This window comes from Phocoena sinus, chromosome 6 (genome assembly GCF_008692025.1).
Source record: "Phocoena sinus isolate mPhoSin1 chromosome 6, mPhoSin1.pri, whole genome shotgun sequence".
NCBI classification, from domain to species: domain Eukaryota; kingdom Metazoa; phylum Chordata; class Mammalia; order Artiodactyla; family Phocoenidae; genus Phocoena; species Phocoena sinus.
This window is the reverse complement of record NC_045768.1, coordinates 83,081,735-83,103,385: the sequence shown is the minus strand read 5'-3', so window position 1 is coordinate 83,103,385 and position 21,651 is coordinate 83,081,735. Positions and strand designations below refer to the sequence as shown.

General features: G+C 38.3%; 2 protein-coding genes across 16 annotated transcripts in view; one reads left to right on the top strand and one right to left on the bottom strand.

The window, feature by feature from the left end:
* The window catches only part of RMI1 (RecQ mediated genome instability 1), a 17,330-nt gene extending 8,150 nt beyond the window's left edge, over positions 1-9,180 (bottom strand). The window contains exons 1-2 of one of the 2 annotated variants that reach the window (XM_032634199.1): positions 9,044-9,180; positions 3,976-4,036 (exon numbers count right to left, since the gene is read on the bottom strand). The gene's annotated coding sequence lies outside the window, so the exon portion shown is untranslated. Of the gene's footprint in view, positions 1-3,975; positions 4,037-8,512; positions 8,612-9,043 lie in introns of those variants that run through there. The other variant, XM_032634200.1, reaches the window with a different exon arrangement.
* On the top strand, positions 9,155-21,651 carry HNRNPK (heterogeneous nuclear ribonucleoprotein K). Of its 14 annotated transcripts, none has more exons than XM_032634202.1 (17): positions 9,155-9,423; positions 11,394-11,472; positions 11,580-11,664; positions 12,123-12,220; positions 12,882-12,938; positions 14,384-14,427; positions 15,304-15,376; positions 15,900-15,971; positions 16,475-16,588; positions 16,938-17,066; positions 17,679-17,986; positions 18,105-18,159; positions 18,471-18,554; positions 18,834-18,849; positions 18,926-19,008; positions 19,405-19,574; positions 20,284-21,651. In XM_032634202.1, exons 3-17 carry the CDS (start codon positions 11,607-11,609, stop codon positions 20,315-20,317), a joined length of 1,395 nt encoding a protein of 464 aa, XP_032490093.1. In that variant the 5' UTR covers positions 9,155-9,423; positions 11,394-11,472; positions 11,580-11,606; the 3' UTR covers positions 20,318-21,651. The 14 variants fall into 14 exon arrangements, 12 of the variants coding, with proteins under 12 accessions (XP_032490093.1, XP_032490099.1, XP_032490095.1 ...); XM_032634206.1 differs by having other exon boundaries at positions 9,289-9,423; positions 20,344-21,651; XM_032634207.1 differs by lacking the exon at positions 9,155-9,423 and adding an exon at positions 9,653-9,773 and having other exon boundaries at positions 20,344-21,651.

The window sequence follows — 21,651 nt, the reverse complement described above, 5'->3', positions numbered from 1 at the left end:
ACTGGAAAGCAAACAGATTAGTACATGATTTAGCAGACACTAGAAAGTTGAATTCTAAGGTGGCATTAAGAATGGCTGATAGGGCTTCCCTGGTGGCGCAGTGATTGAGAGTCTGCCTGCTAATGCAGGGGACGTGGGTTCGTGCCCCGGTCCGGGAAGATCCCACATGCCGCGGAGTGGCTGGGCCCGTGAGCCATGGCCGCTGAGCCTGTGCGTCTGGAGAGACCACAGCAGTGAGGCCCGCGTACCGCAAAAAAAAAAAAAAAAAAAAAGAATGGCTGATATAAAAACCCAGAACCCACAAAGGGCAATACTAAGTATGCCTGGAAGTAAAGGGTACTCTAAAAACAAGATTGATCAGACGATTCTTTAAGACATTTAAGACTGTGGCATCCCTATCCCACATAAGAGGGTAAATTTATGTTATATGTTTTTTACCATAATTTTTTAGAAAGAGAGAAAAATCAAGAGGGAAGTAGAGGAGGAAAAAAAGGAAAAAATAAAATTACCTCTATTTGCAGATGACATGAATGTTTATGAAAAAATGCCAAAGAATGTACAAAGAAGCTATATCACCTGATAAATGAGTTAGCAAGACGCAAGTGTCTTTTTTGTGCTCTTGTGCCACATTTTCACACTTTTGTGCTTTTTGTTGATGATTTCACTATTTAAAACAGCCCCGTAGCATACTTCTGAAGCGCTGTCTAGTGTTCCAAAGCATAAGAAAACTGTGTGAGATGTGTCATATGTAAAATCTGTGTGTTAGATTAAGCTTCATTCAGGCATTAGTTATAGTGCCACTGGTCATAAGTTCAGTTAATGAATCAACAACATATAGTGAATAAAGTGTCTTTAAACAGAAACACAAATAAAACAAGGTTATGTACTAATCAGTTGGTGAAAATGTCATGACCAGAGGCTCACAGGAACCTAACCTTGTCTTTCCCCTAGGAACAATAGTTCAGTATTCCCTAATTCAGTGTTCACAGGGACTTTATATAGAACATAACTACGAGGAATAATGAGACTTGACTGTACGAGCAATGAACAAAGAGTACAATTTACGGTAGCCCTCAAAACTTAAATCTAACAAAATATGTGCAGGATGTATATGCTGAAAACTACAAAATACTGTTGAAAGAAATCAAAGACAACCTAGACAAATGAAGAGATATGCTGTGTTGAAGACTCTATGATCAAGTTTCAATTCTCCCCAAACAGATATATAGATTCAATGCAATTCCATTCAAAATCCCAGCATTTTTTTTTTTAAAGAATGGCAAGCTGGGGCTTCCCCGGTGGCGCAGTGGTTGAGAGTCCGCCTGCCGATGCAGGGGACACGGGTTCGTGCCCCGGTGCGGTTGGGCCCGTGAGCCATGGCCGCTGAGCCTGCGCGTCCGGAGCCTGTGCTCCGCCACGGGAGAGGCCACGATAGTGAGAGGCCCGCGTACCGCAAAAAAAAAAAAAAAAAAAAAGAATGGCAAGCTGATTCTAAGATTTACATGGAAAGGCAAAGAAACTAGAATAGCCAAGGTAATTTCAGAAAACAAAAAGTTGGAGACTCACACTGAGTTCAAGACTTAGTATAAACTACAGTAATCGAGACAGTGAAGTATTGGCAAAAGGATTAACATATCAGTCAATGGGAAGAGAAGACAGCCTAGAAAATAGACCCATTCATATATAGTCAATTGATTTTGCAAAGGCATTTCAAAGGAAACAGGATAGTCTTTTGAACAAATGATGCTAAAACAACTGAGCATCCATATGCAAAACTATGAACCTCAACCAATACCTCACATCATATATAAAAGTTAAATGGACCACAGACCTAAATGTGAAAACTAAAACTATAAAACATCTATAAGAAAAGTTAGGAGAAAAAATAAACCAAGCTCATAGATAAGAGAGAACAGATTCGTAGCCGCAAGAGGTAAGGGGTGGGGGTGGGCAAAATGGGTGCAGGGGGTCACAAGGTACAAACTTCCAGTTATAAAATCAGTAAGTCATGGAAATGTAATGTACAGCATGGTCACTGTAGTTAAAATACTATATTGCATATCTAAAAGTTGCTAAGAGAGTAGATCTTAAAAGTTCTCATCACAAGAAAAAAAATTTTTTTGTAACTAAGTGGTGATGGATGTTAACTGGATTTACTGTGGTGATCATTTTGCAACGTATACAAATATCAAATTATTATGTTGTATACCTGAAACTAAAAGGTTATATGTCAATTATACCTCAATTTTTTTTAAAGGGGAAGAAAAGTTAGGAGAAAAATCTTTGTGATCTTGGTTTCTTAACAGTGTTCTTAGATACAACACCAGAAGCATAATCCATAAAAGAAATTAATAAACTGAGCTTCACCAAAATTTTAAAATTCTGCTCTGTGAAAGACACTGTTAAGAGTATAAAGACAAGCCAAACACACACAAAGACAAGCCACAGACTGGGAGAAATACATAATTGACAAAAGACTTATATCCAGACTATATAAAGAATTCTAAAATTCAATAGGAAGACAAACTAATTTTAAAAGGAACAAAAGATTTGAATAGACATTTCACCAAAAGATATGCAGATAACGAGTAAGACATTAAGGAAATGCAAAATTGAAATCACAGTGTGATATTACACATCTATTAGCATAGCTAAAATAAAAAATAACTGACAATACCAACTACTGGAATTCTCATACATTGCTGGTGGGAAAGCAAAATGACACAGCCACTTTAAAAAACAGTTTAGCAGTTTCTTAGGAAGGAAAACAGTTTAGCATTTTCTTACAAAGTTAAACTCACCATACAACCCAGCATTACTAGGTATTTACTCAAGAGAAATGAAAACGTATACTCATTAAAAATCTCTATGTGAACATTTATAGCAGCTTTTTTCATAATCACCAAAAAACTAGAAACAACCCACATGTCCTTCAACTGGTGAATGGATTAACAAATTGTTGTACATCATTACAATGGAATACTATTCAGTAATAGAAAGGAATAAACTAATAGATGCAATAACATGGATGAATATTGCTACAGATGGTATCACTCAGAAAATTCATATGTTGAAATCCTAATGCCCAATGTGATGGCATTAGGAGATGGGGCCTTTGCGAAGTGTTTATATTATGAGAATGAAGCCCTCATGGGACTTCCCTGGCAGTCCAGTGGTTAAGACTCTGTGCTTCCACTACAGGGAACACGGGTTCGATCCCTGGTTGGGGAACTAAGATCCCACATGCCGTGCAGCATGGCCAAAATAAATCAATAAATCAATAAATAAAAATAAAGTCAGAATTTTGAAAAGATATTAATTAAAAAAAAAAACTTACAACCCAATAACAAAAAAATAAATAAACAGTAGAGACATCTCCACACAGCTACTTACCCCTTCTGCCATGGGAGGTTACTGTAAAAAGACTGTCATCTAAGAACCAAGAAGCATGTTCTCATCAGACACCCACTAAATCTGCCATCACCTTGACCTTGGACTTCCCAGTCTCCAAAGAAATAAATCTCTGTTGTTTATCAACCACCCAGTTTATGCTATTTTGTCACAATAGCCCAAATAGACTAAGACAAATGTTAAATGCAGCAAGCTAAGTAAAAGAAGCCAGACAAACACTGTAAAAGTCCAAGATGGCATTATGGAAAAGGCAACACTATAGAAACAGGTGGCAGCGATGATGTGACTAATGTTTGTCAAAACTCATAGAACTATATACAAAAAAGAACATGAATTTTACTGAATGTAAATTATATCCTCAATAAAAATACTGAAGACAAACACCAAAAGGACAGATATTTAATAACTAATTTTCAAACTTGCTGAGGAAAACACAGAATAAAGAAAACAATCCAAAAGAAGGCACAAAAGGAACTGGCAAGCACTATAAATAGAAAGAATAAACAAGGTGGTAGAAATAAGTCTAAATATATCAGCAATCATAATGAACATAGATTAACTCACCTGTTAAAAGATACTCTCAAATTGAAAAAACTAAGTTCAGCTGCATGCTTAAAAGATGACCCTAAAACAAAATAACATCGAAGCATGAAATTAATTAAAATAAGGCATGTTAAAATCCCCAAGCATGATATTATGAGGCCACAGCTGAGTGACATCTTATCCTCAAGACAGAGATCTGTACTTCTATAACCTAAGATTCCCAAGTGCTACTTTATCGCATCTGTTGTCATTTTTTTAACCTCAAAAATTAAGCTAGATCCAAGGCTCTTAGGTGTGCTCATTCAATAGTAAGTTACCTTACTTTCTCCACTAAAATTTAAACACTAGAGCACTGGCAAATGGGCCTAGTCTAATTGGCAGAGGTGTTGTAGTAATGAGATGACAGTCATTAAGTAAACTGAAATCAAGACAGTGTACTTTCAGTAGAGTTATAATTATTTAAATGAATTATCAAGTATAAATGCCACAATTAATTAAGTTGTTTGCAGAATGTTTTGTACTATAAATTACTCGGTGTATACAGTATATACCCCTAAATTATTATATGCAGCCATTTAACACAAATGCTATTTTCTACCTGAACCTGTTAAACAGTAGGAGTTAATACTGTCAGTACTTCTAGGAGGATGAAGGAACCAATAAAAAAGAAAGACTGATTGATTGTGAACTGAAAAGGTCAAGGCTGGATAGAAAATGAAAGAAAGGAATTTCAGTGGTGTTAATTCTATATCCCAGCAGTACAGCTGTTTAAACAGAGAACTGAAGAAAAAGGTTTAATAAAAATTAAAACCTCTTATTTGTAAGATTTTTAACTTTTTCAAAATACATACTTTTACATCTGTAATATTATCTAAACCTCAAAATAGTCATTTATGATAGAAAGGGTAGGGATTGTCATCCATTTGGGTGAGAATGTAACAGGCATGAAGATTAAGACATACAGATCATACATGGTAGCAGACGAAGAACGAAATTCTGCTAACCTCCATTTCTATATCATTTTCTAGACCCTGTTCGACTTAAAAGAGAAAGTAAAGCCAGTCCCTCATTTACATATACCCACTTGCATATAAACTATAAAACTCATTCATAAATGGCCATTCTATAAGAGCACTACACTATTACAATGAACAGACTTTTCTCAGATCTCATTTAAACGACAAGCTCACCTAGTATATTCTAAATTATTTCCTTTACTAAGTCAAATCAAAGAAACACATCACCTACTGCATCTATCTTTGTAACAGCTTCAAAACAGTGTTATCATTAAGTACTTTTCCTTTTGCTAAAACTCTACTAAAATATGACATAAAAGTTTTTTTAAATTTTTAAATATTACAAACTGATATTTTAAGGCTTATGTATTCATTTATTTTATTTTTTTAATTTTGTAGTTATCTCAAACACGCACTTCCTTGTTTGTGTTGTTGCATTCGGCAAGTGACAAAACTCCTTTCAGATGATAGTTGGGACAAATTCTGAGAAACAGTGCTCAATGAACCACAGTGAAATTGTTCTATAAACATGTGGCAGTTCTAATTAATAATTTTCTCCAAATACTACCTTCTAGGATTTAAATTTCCACTTCCAGAGCTACATGATATACTACAATTTTATAATAATGTTATAACTAAATGCACATTTGCTACATAGAATTCTTCATTTAACAGCAAAGTAAGTAAAGTGGAGGGCATATTGATCTGAAACATGGTTTACTCCCCACAACTGCATGTTAAAAACAATTTCAATAAGATGTTTCTACATATAATAGGATTTTTTTTTCCTACAGGTAAAAAAGAAAAGCTTATTAAATTTTTTAATTAAATGGAAAAACTATTATCATGTGGGATTACAAAGTTTAGACTGGGTTTCAATAACCGAGCCCCTTAATAATTTAGTAAATTGTATTACTTGCATCTACTTCTTCAAGAGAATTCCTAAGGTTTTTGTTCCTCCCTTTCTTGAGAAACTGAGTAACCATAGTCACCGCAGGTAGAAGCAACTCAGGGGAGGTGTTTGCTATAGCAGCACAACTTCTCATCTGCTCATACATAAAGAACAGCCCCTGATCCTCAAGAACATCACTGTCCAAGAAAAAAATATGAAAAAGTATACGTTGTTGAAATTGTACATTAAAAAATGTTCACACTGTATGATTTCAAAACTTAATCTTAAGAAAATAATCAGAAATGAGGACAAAGATTTTATGTGCCAGAGTGTTTATCACTGTGCTTTTACAGTTTGGAAAAAAAACAGGAACAATCTAAATGTTCAACAACAGTAAAAAAAATTTTTTTAAATTAAATATATTACATTGGATCCATGAAATAGTCTTCTGAAAAAACATTTTTAAGTACTATTTAATGACATGAAAATATGTTCATATTTTTATTCTGTTAGGAGAAAAGGTCAGATGTAAAACTACATACATCTTAATCTCCATTAATTTTATAATCATGAAAAAAATGTTTTTTAAAAATTGATTTACATCTTGTGCTTGCTAAACTTGGCTGACCACACTAATCTACATTCTAATCTTGACTGCAGGAACTGAGCAGAAGAGAATAGAGTCAGAAAATTCTATCATTTGCCACTAAGACTTAGGCAAATTTGATTTATGTTACTTTTCAGTCAGCCTCACATATTTCAATTTTTTAAAAAATAGAAAAAGAGGCAGAAGTATTGATACCATCCTTTTGGACATTGTATGTGGCATTCAATAAATAGCTAAGACTTAAAAGCACTAACAAATACTCAAGTTATAACCAGTCCATGTTTCCACTGTCTTCATCTAAAAAATACAGGTGAGTCTGTGTTTTAACTCCTTGGGGATGAGTTTAAGGTAACCCCAGAATTTTGAGAAGGCACTCTGAAAATTATGGGAAAAAAATTTATATTTAATGACTGAAATCAGAAAGAAGTAATTAGTGGAGCTGTTTGTGGATCCTCCATAACCTAATGTAAGGAAAAGACAGAGAATAGGTTTAGGAGTCTGAATCCCATTTCTGCTATGTGACCTTAGACGTGTTCCTTAACTTTTTCTTAACCACAATTTACTAGCTGAACTGTAATAAGCATTAAACTGCCAGCACAAGGTCTGGCACAAACTTAAAATTTTAAGTAATCATCCAGCTTGCTCGTGTACAATCTCAATTATATTAGTTTATCTAAAGTAAATCCCACAAGCTAAGTAATACTAGCTCTAAATTCATCAGGAATCCAAATAATCATACAATTATTTACTCAACACAGGAGCCACAATGTATCAACCAAGTTGGTAAGTTCTTGAATGAGCACAGATGTAACAGTTTGGCTGAAAATAGAGAATGAAAGGATGGTGAAAAGACAGACTTTCCTCAAGCTAGCAAGTCCCTGAATGAAAATGGTGGAAAAAACAGACTTTCTTGTTATTTAAACAGTAAACCTATAAAGCAAATTAAAAGAGGCAAGGAAGAAAACAAGTAGAAAAAGAAAAAAGAAAAAAACAAACAAACAAAACCTGACAATGGCACCTAGAAAAGAGAAATAAGACCTTTCAGCAGTTAGGGTCCAGTCAGAAGACAGTGAAACTGGGAATAAGTTCTTAAGATAAAGCTGCTTACTTTGCATTCTTGCCCATCAATCATCACTGTTTATCAAGGCAGAAAATGATGGTTGCAACAGAAATACTAGCTTGAAAGAAAACATCATTAGTACAGTACCCCTATATGTGCCTATCTGTGTTAGTGAAGTGTCCCAGGTTTTAAATGACAGATTCAATTAAATGCTGCAAATCCTGACTGGCAGATTAAATCTCTACAATCCAAGTATCCCCAGCCCCTTCATACACTCAATTTTCTTGGCTGAACATTAAATAAAAATCCAAACTACGTATCGTAAAACCAAACACAAGTTAAGTTTTACCTCCCAACAAGACTATGATATTCTTCATGGTGGGGCCATTAAAAAATATTACAACTCAAAGAGCCTTTTAAAAACTCCACAATCCCAGACAGTATGCTCTAACAGTATTTGTTAACTATCCTGCCAGCCAGTAAATGTTGGTGCTTCATGAAGTTCTCAGTTCCTCCTAGAGTTCTCTTCCTGATTAAGCAAGTAAAAGATAAAAGATGGCGGAAATCAGACATTTTTTTAAAATGCTGTTTACATCTAATTTGCAAAGTATTCAAGAGGAAAATCAAGTTACAGCGGAATGAATCAGCACAAATTCATAATTACAAAAAAAAAGTGTATTCTAGCGGTGGGTTTACATCCCATGTAAATTATAACATTTTTATGCTTGAACACAAGTCTGGGGTTATGGGTGAGAGCTGGAGAGCTGAGTCAGGATGTGGATACTGGGTACTACTTACTGGCAATTTCCCAGGTTTGTCACCGATTCAGAGTGACCTTAAGTGCCTTAACAAAGGAAACCAACAAAGCCTGACACAGGGGCCTTAGAAGTAACCGCACACAAAGCAAGTATAAACTGAACACGCTAGAACGGTAACATATCTGAGGGCGAGGGTTTTAGTCTGTTTTAATCACTGCCGAATACCTTGACACACGGTGGGCGCTTTAAAGAGGTGAACGAACGCAAAGCGGATGTCTACAACGCATTTTGCGATTTGCATTCATTGTAGGATATGAAAGCAATACTTCCAGAAATTTTTCACACGTAGCGGCAGCACCGACACTACAAAATACTCGTATCGCAGGTCCCATTAACAAAAAAGAAAGAAAGAAAAAGAAAGGAAAAACAAAAGGTTTCGTCAGAACGGAGAGCCCTGTAAAGACCCCGGGAGTACAGGCTCAGCGCCGGAAGCAAAGGGACTGAGTTCTCCCGGACTCCGAGGCTCGCCGCCACAGCCCAGCGGGACGGCCAACAATTCCCGGAACCCCGGGCCGCCAGCGGATAGCGGGCCGCGACCCTCCGGCTGCGCCCCCGGCCCAGGCCACGCCTGACGGCGCCGCGGCCCGTTACACACAACTCGCCCCGCAGCCCGGGCGAGAGGGGAGCACGGGGGAAGAAAGGAGACGCGAATGCGGGCTGTGGAAACGGGGACATTCGCCTGGGCCTAACACCGACCTGGACGTCCCGCCTTCCCCTCGCGCAACACTGGTTCCTGGGCCTCGCGACTGTGAGAACAGGAACCACCACGGCGCGCGCCCTAATCCTTTTTTGCTCCTTCCCGCCCGTTTTGCCGCGCACTCACGCCCCTCCTCCAAACCCTGAAGACTCCTCAGGGCCCCGAAGACGCCCCTTCACCCGCCCCCTCCCTGTGCGCGTGAACTGGACAGCCTTTAGTTCTCGCGAGAGGTTTCCCCCCTCCCCCCAGCTAGTGAGTGCGCGAACGAGAAAGGAGGAGGGCTCTACGGGCGAAAGCACTGCAGGCGCCATTATTCTCTGTTTCTCTGCTGCACCAACGTCGACGTCTTCCCTACTTCCCGGTTATTTGCGGCCCATAGGTAACTAGGGTTATTGGGGCTTGGGTATTATGGGTTCGGGCAGGGGTTTGGCCTCCCTAAAGGCTGCGCTGACTTTTTCCAAGTCTGGTTTTTCTCGGGCCCTTAGCGGCCTTACAGCCTGAAGGGAGGCGCCGGCGGGAGGCGGGGCTGTCGCCTCCTCCAGCGCCTTGATTGACGCGGCCTTGGGCCAATCGCTTCGCCCTCGCGCCACCACTGTAGCTGGGGCAGCCTATCGGGCCCGGCGGCGGGGTAGGAGAGCGCGGGGAGGGCGGTGGGGGCCTACGCTCGTTCTCTGTCTAGCTGTGACCGGCTGAGGCGGCGCGGCGGCATAGGGACGGTAGCCTTGCCCGGTGAGGAATGGGGCTGGGCGAGCGGCGCGTGGGGGCGAGGGCCGGAGACCAGTTTCTCCACTTGAGGGAGGCGGTTGGGGCTGCTTGGTGGTTGGCCTGTTCTGGGATGGAACGTTGCCGGGTTTCCCCTCCCCCCACCTCCGCCATTTCCCTGAGCGTATGTTTGCAGTCTGCGCTGCGGTACTGGTGGCTTCGGGGAGTCGTGAGGCTTGTGACGGTGGGATGAGGTGCAGTTTTGTAGTGTTGGGAACTAGGTCTTGTGGGAAGGAGAGGGGGTCGGCGGGCGGGCCCCGAGGGCGGTAGAGAATGCCGCTCTCTTTGTGTGGGTCCCGGCGCACTTGGGCGCTCCCGGCCTGGGCCCGACGCGGGAACAGGCGAGCTGAAAGGGTCGGGGCTGCCACAGTTGCTTTGTCTCTCCCGCGGTGGGGGGAGGGCGCGGGGGACGAGGTCTCGGGACCGCGTGGTGGGTGGGGGAGGGGGGGTCCGCGCTCGGCTCCGCCTAGTAGCACGTAGTCGCCATTACGCGGGCCGCCATTTCCTGTCGGATCCGGGTGAGGAGAGGTGCGGCGCTGGTGCTCTCGCCTCGGGAGCTTTTTCAACTCCTGTTGTTGGGCCGTTGCCGATCCCGGTGTCTCGGGCGTTGGAGAGGGAACGGCATGTTTGCGCTCGGCTGGCCACGCATGTACTTAGCGATTTTCACGGTCTGAGAAACAGTGACTGAAGGACCTGAAGGATACTTGTTTATTTTCATAAATAGAGCTTGCGGTCGTTAAACCACTTTACCCAAATGTTCCACCACACCTCAGTATTTAACTGAGTGATGGGCCAGGTTAGCGTTTCAGTTGGTCATTGGAAGAGTGGAAGGCGTAAATATGGCCTTGATTTTTAGCTCTAAGCTGTTCAGCTATTCCTGGGGGCCGCAGGTCGCCGCTTTTTGCCAGTCATGAGAGGGGAACTAAAAGGCTGTTTGCAGTCCTATCGCCAGTGTGGTGTTGGAGGTATAATTGTGAGGTTATACCGCTTTTAACGTAATGTAAAATAACTCGCTAGTGATGGTGTTGGTGTTCAGGGGTTCTGTAGGATAGTCGAGTAGTATTAGCAGTTTGGGTGTGCTCCTGTATCAGCTTTGCAGGTTTATCGACCTGCCGGTTGGGTATGACTTGAATTCGCTTTTGTATTTGTAAACTTTAAAGATTTCAGAAGGTAGTTTTTCAAGTCACCAATGGAAAGAAACCCAAAAGCGGTTTAAAATCCCAATGTAAAAATCTTGTATATTTTTTTATAAATTTATATTTTTCGGGAACAATAGTGAGACTCATGGGTTTATCGATATGCCCTACGTGTGTCTAGTTTTCGTTGTATTTATCATATAAAATAACTAATTGCTGTGGTGGGACTTGATCCAAAGGCTAAAAATGTGTTTTTCCTTTTACAAAAGAATCAGATACGGTCTTTTGGCTTGTGTTTTTGTGTTTGAAGGCAATCATTTGGAAGTTTAAGACCCTAAAACAAAGAAGCAAGTTTTAGAAATAGATCTTTTGTTTGTTGTGTTCAAATTGGTGTTGATTAGTATTCAGTAATAACCAAAAAAGCAAAACTGATTTGTGTTGGTTTTTATAGGCTACTGCAGCACTAGGGTGTCAGTTGGTCCCGCCCAGAACACTTCAGTTCTGCCCTGCAAGGATATATTTAATAACTGGTATGTTCTAGAAACAGTCATTACTTTCCCTTGTTTTTAACATTTAGCAAGATGCACAGCTTACTTTTCAATAAACCAATTGTACTAGCCTCTTTATTTTTCAACAGATTGGTGTGTCCCTTTAATACAAGAAAATGGAAACTGAACAGCCAGAGGAAACCTTTCCCAACACCGAAACCAATGGCGAATTTGGTGAGAAGACATTTTAACAATTTTATTCTTGTTGGTGTTCTGTTAATTTCATTATTACTTTGTATGTTTAATTTGAGATCTCTGTCAGTTATATCTGAGCGTATATTTATGAACCAGAAGTAACTCATTTGCATAGGTAACTGTAAACTGATTAAAAGAAAGCCAGTAAATGTAAAACTAATATTTTTCTTGCATTTTGAAGTTTCTTATCCTTTGAAGTGTTGTCACAATATCTTGTGTTTGGAAAACCATTTGGAATGGAGTGCTTAAATTCATGCTTAAAAGTCCAAGAACCAGTGCCTTTGGCCTTTTTAAAACATACCTAAGATTAGCAACAAATCCCTTTAAACAGTGGACTTAAAGTTTCTCTAATCTGTAGGTTAAAATTGAAATGTAATTAAACATACCCTTCCTTGAAGATGCTGGTGCTTTCTGAAATTTGAACTGTTAAATTTTAGGTAAACGCCCTGCTGAAGATATGGAAGAGGAACAAGCTTTTAAAAGATCTAGAAACACTGATGAGATGGTTGAATTACGCATTCTGCTTCAGAGCAAGGTATAAATTTTATTCTTGAAACTTTGAAAGTGGTTCTTAAGTAGGAATTAAGAAAAATTCTGATTGAACCTTATGGGAAGCTTGCAAAAGCTTACAGCCTGCAAAATATAAAAGATTTGTGTGGCTTTTCCTAAACAGACTTTCTAGGTTATGGTAATTGTGTTATTTTGCCAACAATTAAAAAGAAAGCCCTTAACATAGTGAGCCTACTACAGGGCTGAACTAGGAGATGGGTGTGGATGATCCTTAAAGCATTAATGGATTAAAGATTGTGTCTGATTACATTGTGAATTCATTAGAAAACATCCTGGTTGGCAGTTTACCTGACTGATAATACGCCTCACAATGTGAAAGTACCTACTAGCATTTAAATTATTTAATTGGCTTGAAGAAAGGCATTGTAAAGTTAGTGCTATTGCTTCAGTTTTAGACTATGTTCTGAGTATTTCAAAGCTCTGCCTTGGTGTTTAGTCCCTAAAGCACATAGACTCTTTAGTTTTTGCTAACCTGATGGTCTTGACATCCCCAGATAGATTTTCATCTCTATAACCAAAAAAGAGGTTAGACATGTGTGGTGTGTGTTTGGCTAAAATCTTAAGAGCGTAGGAAGACACCATAATTCTAGAAAAAGACAAAATAAGTTTCTTTTTATTTTCTCCAGAATGCTGGGGCAGTGATTGGAAAAGGAGGCAAGAATATTAAGGCTCTCCGTACAGACGTAAGTATTAAAGAGTTTAAACTACTACACAGGAAGCTTCAGTTTATGTGTTTGTAGGATTAAAGAATTGCATCATAGAAATCATTTAATAGTCTAGATTCAAGCCTTTTATAATAATTGGTTACATAGATGATTTTCAAGGTTTGACATTCCTGATTTAACAACGCCCAGATTGAGCAGGGGGTGGTCTATATTAAACCTCCCTTTCTAATAACTTTACACCAAATTATTCACCTTCAAGCAAGATAACATCTTAATTAGAAATAACAATATAAAACTCCTTAATTTGTACCATTTCCCGTGTATGAATCAAGTACAGTATTACTGAAAACCATTGCAGGTGGCTGATTAAACTCCAAATTTTTTATTCCCTTTTTTTTTTTCCAATTTGCCCATCTGTTCTTTAACAGCTTGCACATGGAGCACAAAGAAATTAAGGTTGCATGATTAAGATATGGGTAAAGAATAGAGTAGGCACTTAATCTTACAACTGGGAAGCCATTTGTCAATGCCGATGATTTGTTTTGAGTCTTCATATTTTATAGTGGGTTGACTCTTGTGATTAGACACATTAAATGTTGGTATCACCAGAAGTGAGCATATTTATAGGACTTGGGTACACCAGATTTCCTAAATTTTTTTTCTCATGTACACACTCTTGATGTTTCCTTGCTAAAGTTGAGGCAAATAATAACTGTGTTGAATACTTATTTGGTATTTTTTCATTTCTCTCTTGGTCACAGATCTTTGTATGTTCCTCTTGATTACTGTAAACTGAACTTGAAAAATTGTTTAAATTTTACAAACTTGCCTGTTAGGATCTAGGAGTGCGTTTTTAAATCTCCAGGAAACCAGTCTTTTAACAGTTAGGGTTTTTGGTGGTGTGGGAATTTTTGTTTTGTCTTTTATAAACCTCTTTCCTTTTAATCCAGATGTTCTATATAATTATCTGGGTTAATAATTTCCCCATTTCCTCAAGAATTCGAGTCATGACAGGTTTTGTGTCTACCCTCATGAGCCAGCCTGCTACTGAAACATTGTTTGTTTAAAAAAAAAAAAGTACCATCATTAAAGGTCCTTAAATGTTAAGCCACAGTCAGATATAGAGAAGTCCATTATTGTGTTAGTCTTCAGAACAACTTAAGCTTGTTTCATTAATTGAGAGTATGAGTATAGTTTGTATTAAATTAAAATTTATTGCTTTTCCCCCTTTTCCCTCTCCTTGTTTTTTTGGCCATATATCTCCGTTGCCCATGTACTGGATCGACTTACCCCTGCGTTGCCCACCATGACGTTGGCCCATCCGCCCCTGAACGCCCATGTGAAAACCCTGGTTGGCTATGCCCAAAAATGTGCTCGTTGCCAAACGGGTACCATACTTGACAACTTCTGATTGAATGCCCATGCCCAATGCCAACATCCACGAACGCCAATGACCAATGCAGTACAATGCCAGTGTTTCAGTCCCAGACAGCAGTGGCCCCGAGCGGTATGTCCCAACAGTTTATGCCTCACTGCCTGATTAGAAAGAGAGAAATGTATTTTATTACCTGCCTTTTATATAATTAAATAGTATCCCCTTTAGACGGTGTATTGTTTTTCAAGTTTCTGTCTTATTTTCCCCATTAAGTCTTTTTGTCACTGAACTTTTACCGTGAGTTGCCCACCCAAACGATCCACTAATTTTATTTCGATGGAAGGAGCACAGCTTCAAGTGTTGCATATTTGCTGCATTGTAAATCAAATTGTTACCGAAATAGTCTCTCGCTCTGTCTTTGTGGCCCACCTTGCTTCCCAACATTGCCTGTTCATAATTTTTTCTGATGAAATGCTAACTCTGGTTCACTTTCCTTCACTTCTCATTTGTGTTGTCTTTGTTTTTGTCTCGCATTTGTATTTGTTTTCTTGCAGAGCCCATTAGTGATCTAATTTCTAACTGGTATTCATAACCTTACTCCAAATATAATGTTCACCACTTGCATATTCCCCCACTTTGCCTAAGAGAAGGTGTGCCAGTTTTACCAATGTAACAGCGAGGGTATCCTTAATTAACTTAGTGGTGGCGGGGAACATAAGTATTCAACTCTGCTTCAGTTCTGGTCAATTTATTGCCCACTTAATCTGAGCCCTTCCAAGAGCCCATTCTCTGTCTCTCTGCAAGTCTCCTAATAATGTTACCATGTTTGTATTGGGCATAAAACAAAATGCATGTGAAAAATGTATAAATAGGCTACTTTAAATGGGGAGGATTAAATAATTGTATGTTCTTCTCTGTAAAAGTTGTTTGACTACTGGTGATGACCACAAAACTCATTTTTTTTTCCACCTTTTTTTTGTACTATCTGGTATTTGTGATGTTTGACAGCATATTGAGTATCAGTGCTGATATTGAAACAATTGGAGAAATTCTGAAGAAAATCATCCCTACCTTGGAAGAGGTAGGCTCATTTTTAAAATGTATTTGGCAGTTGGGGGGTGCTTAATGGATGTTTTAATGAGGCAAAATGGGGGAGGTGGAGAGACATTGGCTATAACAGTTTTGTAGCAGCAATGTGTTGCACTCTGCCACTTAAGGTGCAGGGTTATTATACCCACATAACTTGTTTGAAAATGTAGTCTAGCCACTGGAGTAGATAGGAACTACCTGTGGCCATACACTTTCATGAGGTTTAGCATATGTTTTATGGGCTTTAGTTTTAGAGGTTTTGAGTTAGAATAATGATTGTGGGACTGTCAGAAAGGACTGTGTTTGATTTAGTTCAAGGATTTTTAAATTTTATGTAATAATTTATTTACTAGGTGTATAGAGAAAAGCAATGTATGTTGATTCTTAATGTAGATAAGCAGTTTCTTGTTAATGATATAGATGTGAAATATGTTGTAGTAGCTTTACCAATATATGCGACAATAGCCTGATCACACTAGACACTTAACCTATTACTCTTATTTTTCTACTTTCAGGGCCTGCAGTTGCCATCACCCACTGCAACCAGCCAGCTCCCGCTCGAATCTGATGCTGTGGAATGCTTAAATGTATGTCATAGTGCCATTGAACCCCACTGAAGTATGGAGCCTGGCCCATAGGATCAATTTTATTTTCAACATAGCGTACTTTTCCCATCTCTATAGAAAAAAGGCTTAAAAACATGATAAATGAATGGTCTTACAACTCACTGTTGACCCTGCTCCATGCTGCAGTGGGAATTAACTACATTTGCAAAGTGCTTTGCAGTCATTTTTATTATGGTGTTATTTGAATGTTAATAATAATTTTGTGGTAACAGCGACATGCTAAATGGCTGCAGTGTGGGTATGGTGTTGCAGGACCTGAAAATAAAATAGTTTTTTAAGGTGGTGCAGAATGTCCTTTTTGGGCCTGGCTATTGAGGATAATAAGCACATAACTGGTAAAGTTATTGAAATATAAATTCAGGTTGCTCACTGCAACAGTATATTGGTATGCTTATAGCAGATAAGTGTGTATTCTTGGGGAATCCTTGATTTGGGACTAAAATTTTATAACTCTCCCTCCGCAGTACCAACACTATAAAGGAAGCGACTTTGACTGCGAGTTGAGACTGTTGATTCATCAGAGTCTGGCAGGAGGAATTATTGGGGTCAAAGGTGCTAAAATCAAAGAACTTCGAGAGGTAAAGTGATAGTTTTCTTTTTTCCTGCCATATTACTAGAAAATAGCTTTTTATGTGGACTTGGTTCCGTGGGCTTCTCTCATTCCCCTTTTTGAGTTTCCTCCCTTAAGTTTATCTAGTTTGCTAATTAAAATATGACAGAAAGGCCTGCCCATGCTATACAAGTTATTTTGCCAAAAAATTATCGTACAAAGTCCTAGTGTTACTAACAAGCTTTTTATATGGGGGGAAATTTTACTGAAATACAAATGAAATCTGTCTAAACCTGGACATTGTTTTGTACTGCATTTCCTTTTTTCTGATTGATCAATGATTGATTAATGCTGCTTTTTTTGTAAATCTGTTACAGAACACTCAGACAACAATCAAGCTTTTCCAGGAATGTTGTCCTCAATCCACTGACAGAGTCGTTCTTATTGGAGGAAAACCTGATAGGGTTGTAGAGTGCATAAAGATCATCCTTGATCTTATATCAGAGGTACCTTCAGAACGCTTTATTTTATTTGTGCTTAATTTTGTAAAACAGATGTCTTGTTCAAAAGTACTTTGAGAACATTTAGACAAATGGCTTTTACTTTTACTCTTACTTCACCTAACAATTTTCTATCACCCTGCTTTTAGCTATCACTTTAACTTAGAAATACTTTGGGAGAATCTGGAGAGTTGTCTTTACATTGTTGGTGAGGTTTTTAATAGCCGTTGGTCCTTCAAAAGAAGTTTCTATGGTTCCTCTATAGTACTACACTGCATACCCAGGATACCGATCCCCTCAGCCCTTGGGGTGGTCACTTCTTCATAATCCCCATTGTGAAATGTGAAAGGGGTTTGTAGTCTGTTACTTAAGCTCTAAGGGTAAAATAAAGCTGTTAATCCTTACCTCGCAAGCAGTAAAACTCAATTTTTTTTGTTTGAAACTCAACAGAAATGCTTTTTTAAAATTCTTCCTATCTTTGCATATATTCCTATCCCTATCTCGAGTACCTCCCAGGATAAATACAAAGGGCTTGAAATGTTCTGTTTGTTAAAAGAATGTTTGGTGTGAACTAAGGCTTTTTCCTCAGTCTATAAAGTTGCTATGTTTTTGTTTCAGTCTCCCATTAAAGGACGTGCTCAGCCTTATGATCCCAATTTTTACGATGAAACCTATGATTATGGTGGTTTTACAATGATGTTTGATGACCGCCGTGGACGTCCTGTGGGATTTCCCATGCGGGGAAGAGGTGGTTTTGACAGAATGCCTCCTGGTCGGGGTGGGCGTCCCATGCCTCCATCCAGAAGAGATTATGATGATATGAGCCCTCGTCGAGGACCTCCTCCACCTCCTCCTGGACGAGGTGGCCGGGGTGGTAGCAGAGCTCGGAATCTTCCTCTTCCTCCACCACCACCACCTAGAGGGGGGTAAGTTTCTTTCATCCACACATTAACATACAAGAAGCTGCACTTTATGGGTAGAGGGGGTAGGTTTTTATTTGATATGTGTGACCAGCTGAGATTACAACAAGTACTATGCTTGCAGAGATCTAATGGCCTATGACAGAAGAGGAAGACCTGGAGACCGTTATGATGGCATGGTAAGAACTTTGATATTTCATCAATATATTTATGAGTGCTAAAAGGGGTCTTAAAGTCGGATAGCTAAGATTTTGTTCAAGATTATTAACTGAGGAATTTTGTCTTACAAACGGGCTTTTGTAGATAGCCACTTAAATCATTGTTTTGGGTGTTTGCTGGGATATTAAGACTTGTTCCATCTTTGTTTCCCCCAAAATACCTGATTACTGCCAGTGTATAAAGAGATGTGAAATAGTAATTGGTCGTATAAAAATGGTGATTCAGACAAATATAGTGCAGGTTCGTATTAATAGTTTCATCTCTAACACAGGTTGGTTTCAGTGCTGATGAAACCTGGGACTCTGCAATAGATACATGGAGCCCATCAGAGTGGCAGATGGCTTATGAACCACAGGTTGAGTATCATGGGTGTTTATTACTCATGTCACTAATAATTTTAACATTCTCGTTTACTCATCGATAAGTGTTTTATTTCCCCCCATATAACATTTTTGTTTCTTGGGATACTGTGTACCTGAATGGTTTTTCTTCCCCTGAGGATTGTCTTTGAAATTTACTTACTAGGGAAGATATGGGAGGACTTTGCTTTCCTAAACTCTAGGGAATTTAATGTTAAAACACCTGAAGTTTTGAAGGCGAAGTAATTTTCTATTTTTTTCTGTTCTGTTTTTAGGGTGGCTCTGGATATGGTAAGTTTTCTTCTTTGTGAAATCAAATATTATTTCATGCTTTGTAAATGAACTTAATACTCATTATTTAAATCAGATTATTCCTATGCAGGGGGTCGTGGCTCATATGGTGATCTTGGTGGACCTATTATTACTACACAAGTAACTATTCCCAAAGATGTAAGTATCTTTAATATTATAAGGGACATTTAGTAAGTCATTTTAAGTTCCCTGGCTTTTAATAAAAGGTTTTAACAAAAATATTCCATTTTAGGATTAAAATTGTGTTTCAAGGACTTCAGCTGAGGTGTCATTCTCCAGTTTAAGCCTTGTCAAAAGATGTTCAGTACCATTAAAAAGCAGTTAGGAGGGTTCTGAGCCCCTGGTTCATTTATTAAAGGAAGTGCCTATGGGTGATGTAACTACATTGTAATTCAGACCTTGACTAGTGTGGGGCATTAAATTAGCACAGCATAGTCAATATGTTGTACAAAGTTAATACTCTTGATGGTCACTGAACATACAGGATAATACTTTGAAAGTATATAATAAACACTTGTTTTTAAAACTTTTCAGCTGGCTGGATCTATTATTGGCAAAGGTGGTCAGCGGATTAAACAAATCCGTCATGAGTCAGGAGCGTCGATCAAAATTGATGAGCCTTTAGAAGGGTCCGAAGACCGGATCATTACCATTACAGGAACACAGGACCAGATACAAAATGCACAGTACTTGCTGCAGAACAGGTCAGTTTGTTTAGCTTTATGTTAGCCTAAACATACTAAAACCTTAAAAAGCTTCTCTTCTCAACTGATTTTTCTTTTTAGAAGCCATGGTGTCTCAACCTTTTGGGGACCTAACTTCTAAACATTCTAATAGCTTTGCTTTAATTTTCTTCTGCTTTCTTACTAAAAAAAGAAGACATTCAATACTAATCTTGCTGGAAGAAGCCTTAACCAAGCAAACTTCTCATTTCTCTGGTGAAAACTGCTGCCAAAACCACTTGTTATAAATTATACAGAGCCTGTAGAAAATATAGAAGATTCAGTGGATGTTGGTCTAGTTCTGTGTGGAAGACTAGTGATTTTGTTGTTTTTAGATAACTAAATCGACAACAAATCACAGTCTGCCATATGGCACAGGCCATGCCTCTACAGGACAAATGATTGGTGCTGTAAAATGCAGCATTTCACACCTTAACTGACATTTCTTTGTCTTTTCTACCAAATATTAACAACTTTTGATTTTAATTCTGCTTACTAATGTCTGATTTACTGTTAATCTTTTTTCTTGGGTTTTACATTGCTCTAATTTGTAATTGCTAATATTTTAATTCTTATCTCTGTGTAATGGACATGTTTATCATTTTAATTTAGCATTGAAATTGTCTTAATGTTGATTAAGATGTTAAGAACAAAAATTCTAATTCGTACTTTTTTTTCTTTTCTTTTATAGTGTGAAGCAGTATGCAGATGTTGAAGGATTCTAATGCAAGATATTTTTTCTTTTTTATAGTGTGAAGCAGTATTCTGGAAAGTTTTTCTAAGACTAGTGAAGAACTGAAGGAGTCCTGCATCTTTTTTTTTTTATCTGCTTCTGTTTAAAAAGCCAACATTCCTCTGCTTCATAGGTGTTCTGCATTTGAGGTGTAGTGAAATCTTTGCTGTTCACCAGATGTAATGTTTTAGTTCCTTACAAACAGGGTTGGGGGGTGGGGGAGGGTGTGCAAAAACTAACATTGAAATTTTGAAACAGCAGCAGAGTGAGTGAATTTTAATTTTTGTTCATTGTTGGTGGTTTAAAAAAAAAATCCCCCCATGTAATTATTGTGAACACTTTACTTTGTGATCACTGTAACATTTGGGGGGGGTGGGACAGGGAGGGAAAGTAACAATAGTCCATATGTCCCTGGCATCTATTCAGAGCAGTGTGCAGAATGTAATGCTCTTTTGTAAGAAACGTTTTATGATTTTTAAAATAAATTTAGTGAACCTATTTTTGGTGGTCATTTTTTTTTTAAGACGGTCATTTTTCAAATGGCTGAATTCCCCCCAACCTGCCCCCAAACTAAACACTAAGTTTAATTTTCAGTCCTCTGTTGGATATAAATAAATGCATCTCTTCTTGGACTTAGGCAAAGTATCTTGACACATTAAGTTCTGGTGATTTCTTAAGTGATTTGAAAGTCCATTGCTTGGGAGGAAATTCCACCACACATTCATGCTTATAATAAGCTGGGGATTTTTGTTTGTTTTTGCAAATGCTTGCCCCTACTTTGCAACGATTTTCTGTTTGTAATTGTGAAGAACCAAGGTGGGGAGCAATACAACAGATATGGAGTAGTTGGTATAAGTATATACCAGAAGCCTAATGGCAGCAAGTTTTATTAATCAGAATAATACTTGGTTATGGAAGTGACTGATGCTAAATAAATTCTGATTATTTTTTACTAGATAATTTCTCACGTATAGACTTAAATTGTCAGCTTGGTAGTGTCTGTTAGTTAAACTTTGTAAAATATATATATATATTCTTGTTTTTCCATTGTATGCAAACTGAAAGAAAAAGATGTACCATTTCTCTGTTGTATGTTGGATTATGTAGGAAATGTTTGTGAACATTCAAAAAAAGATGAAAAAAGTTCCTGTGGATGTTTTGTGTAGTATCTTGGCATTTGTATTGATAGTTAAAAGTTCACTTCCAAAATAAAACTCCCAAAATGCTAGATTTGATGTGTGCCCAATTCGAACAAAGGTTGATTGACACCTGTAAAATTTGTTAAAACATTCCTCTTGTAAGGAAATACAGTAATCTTAAATTATA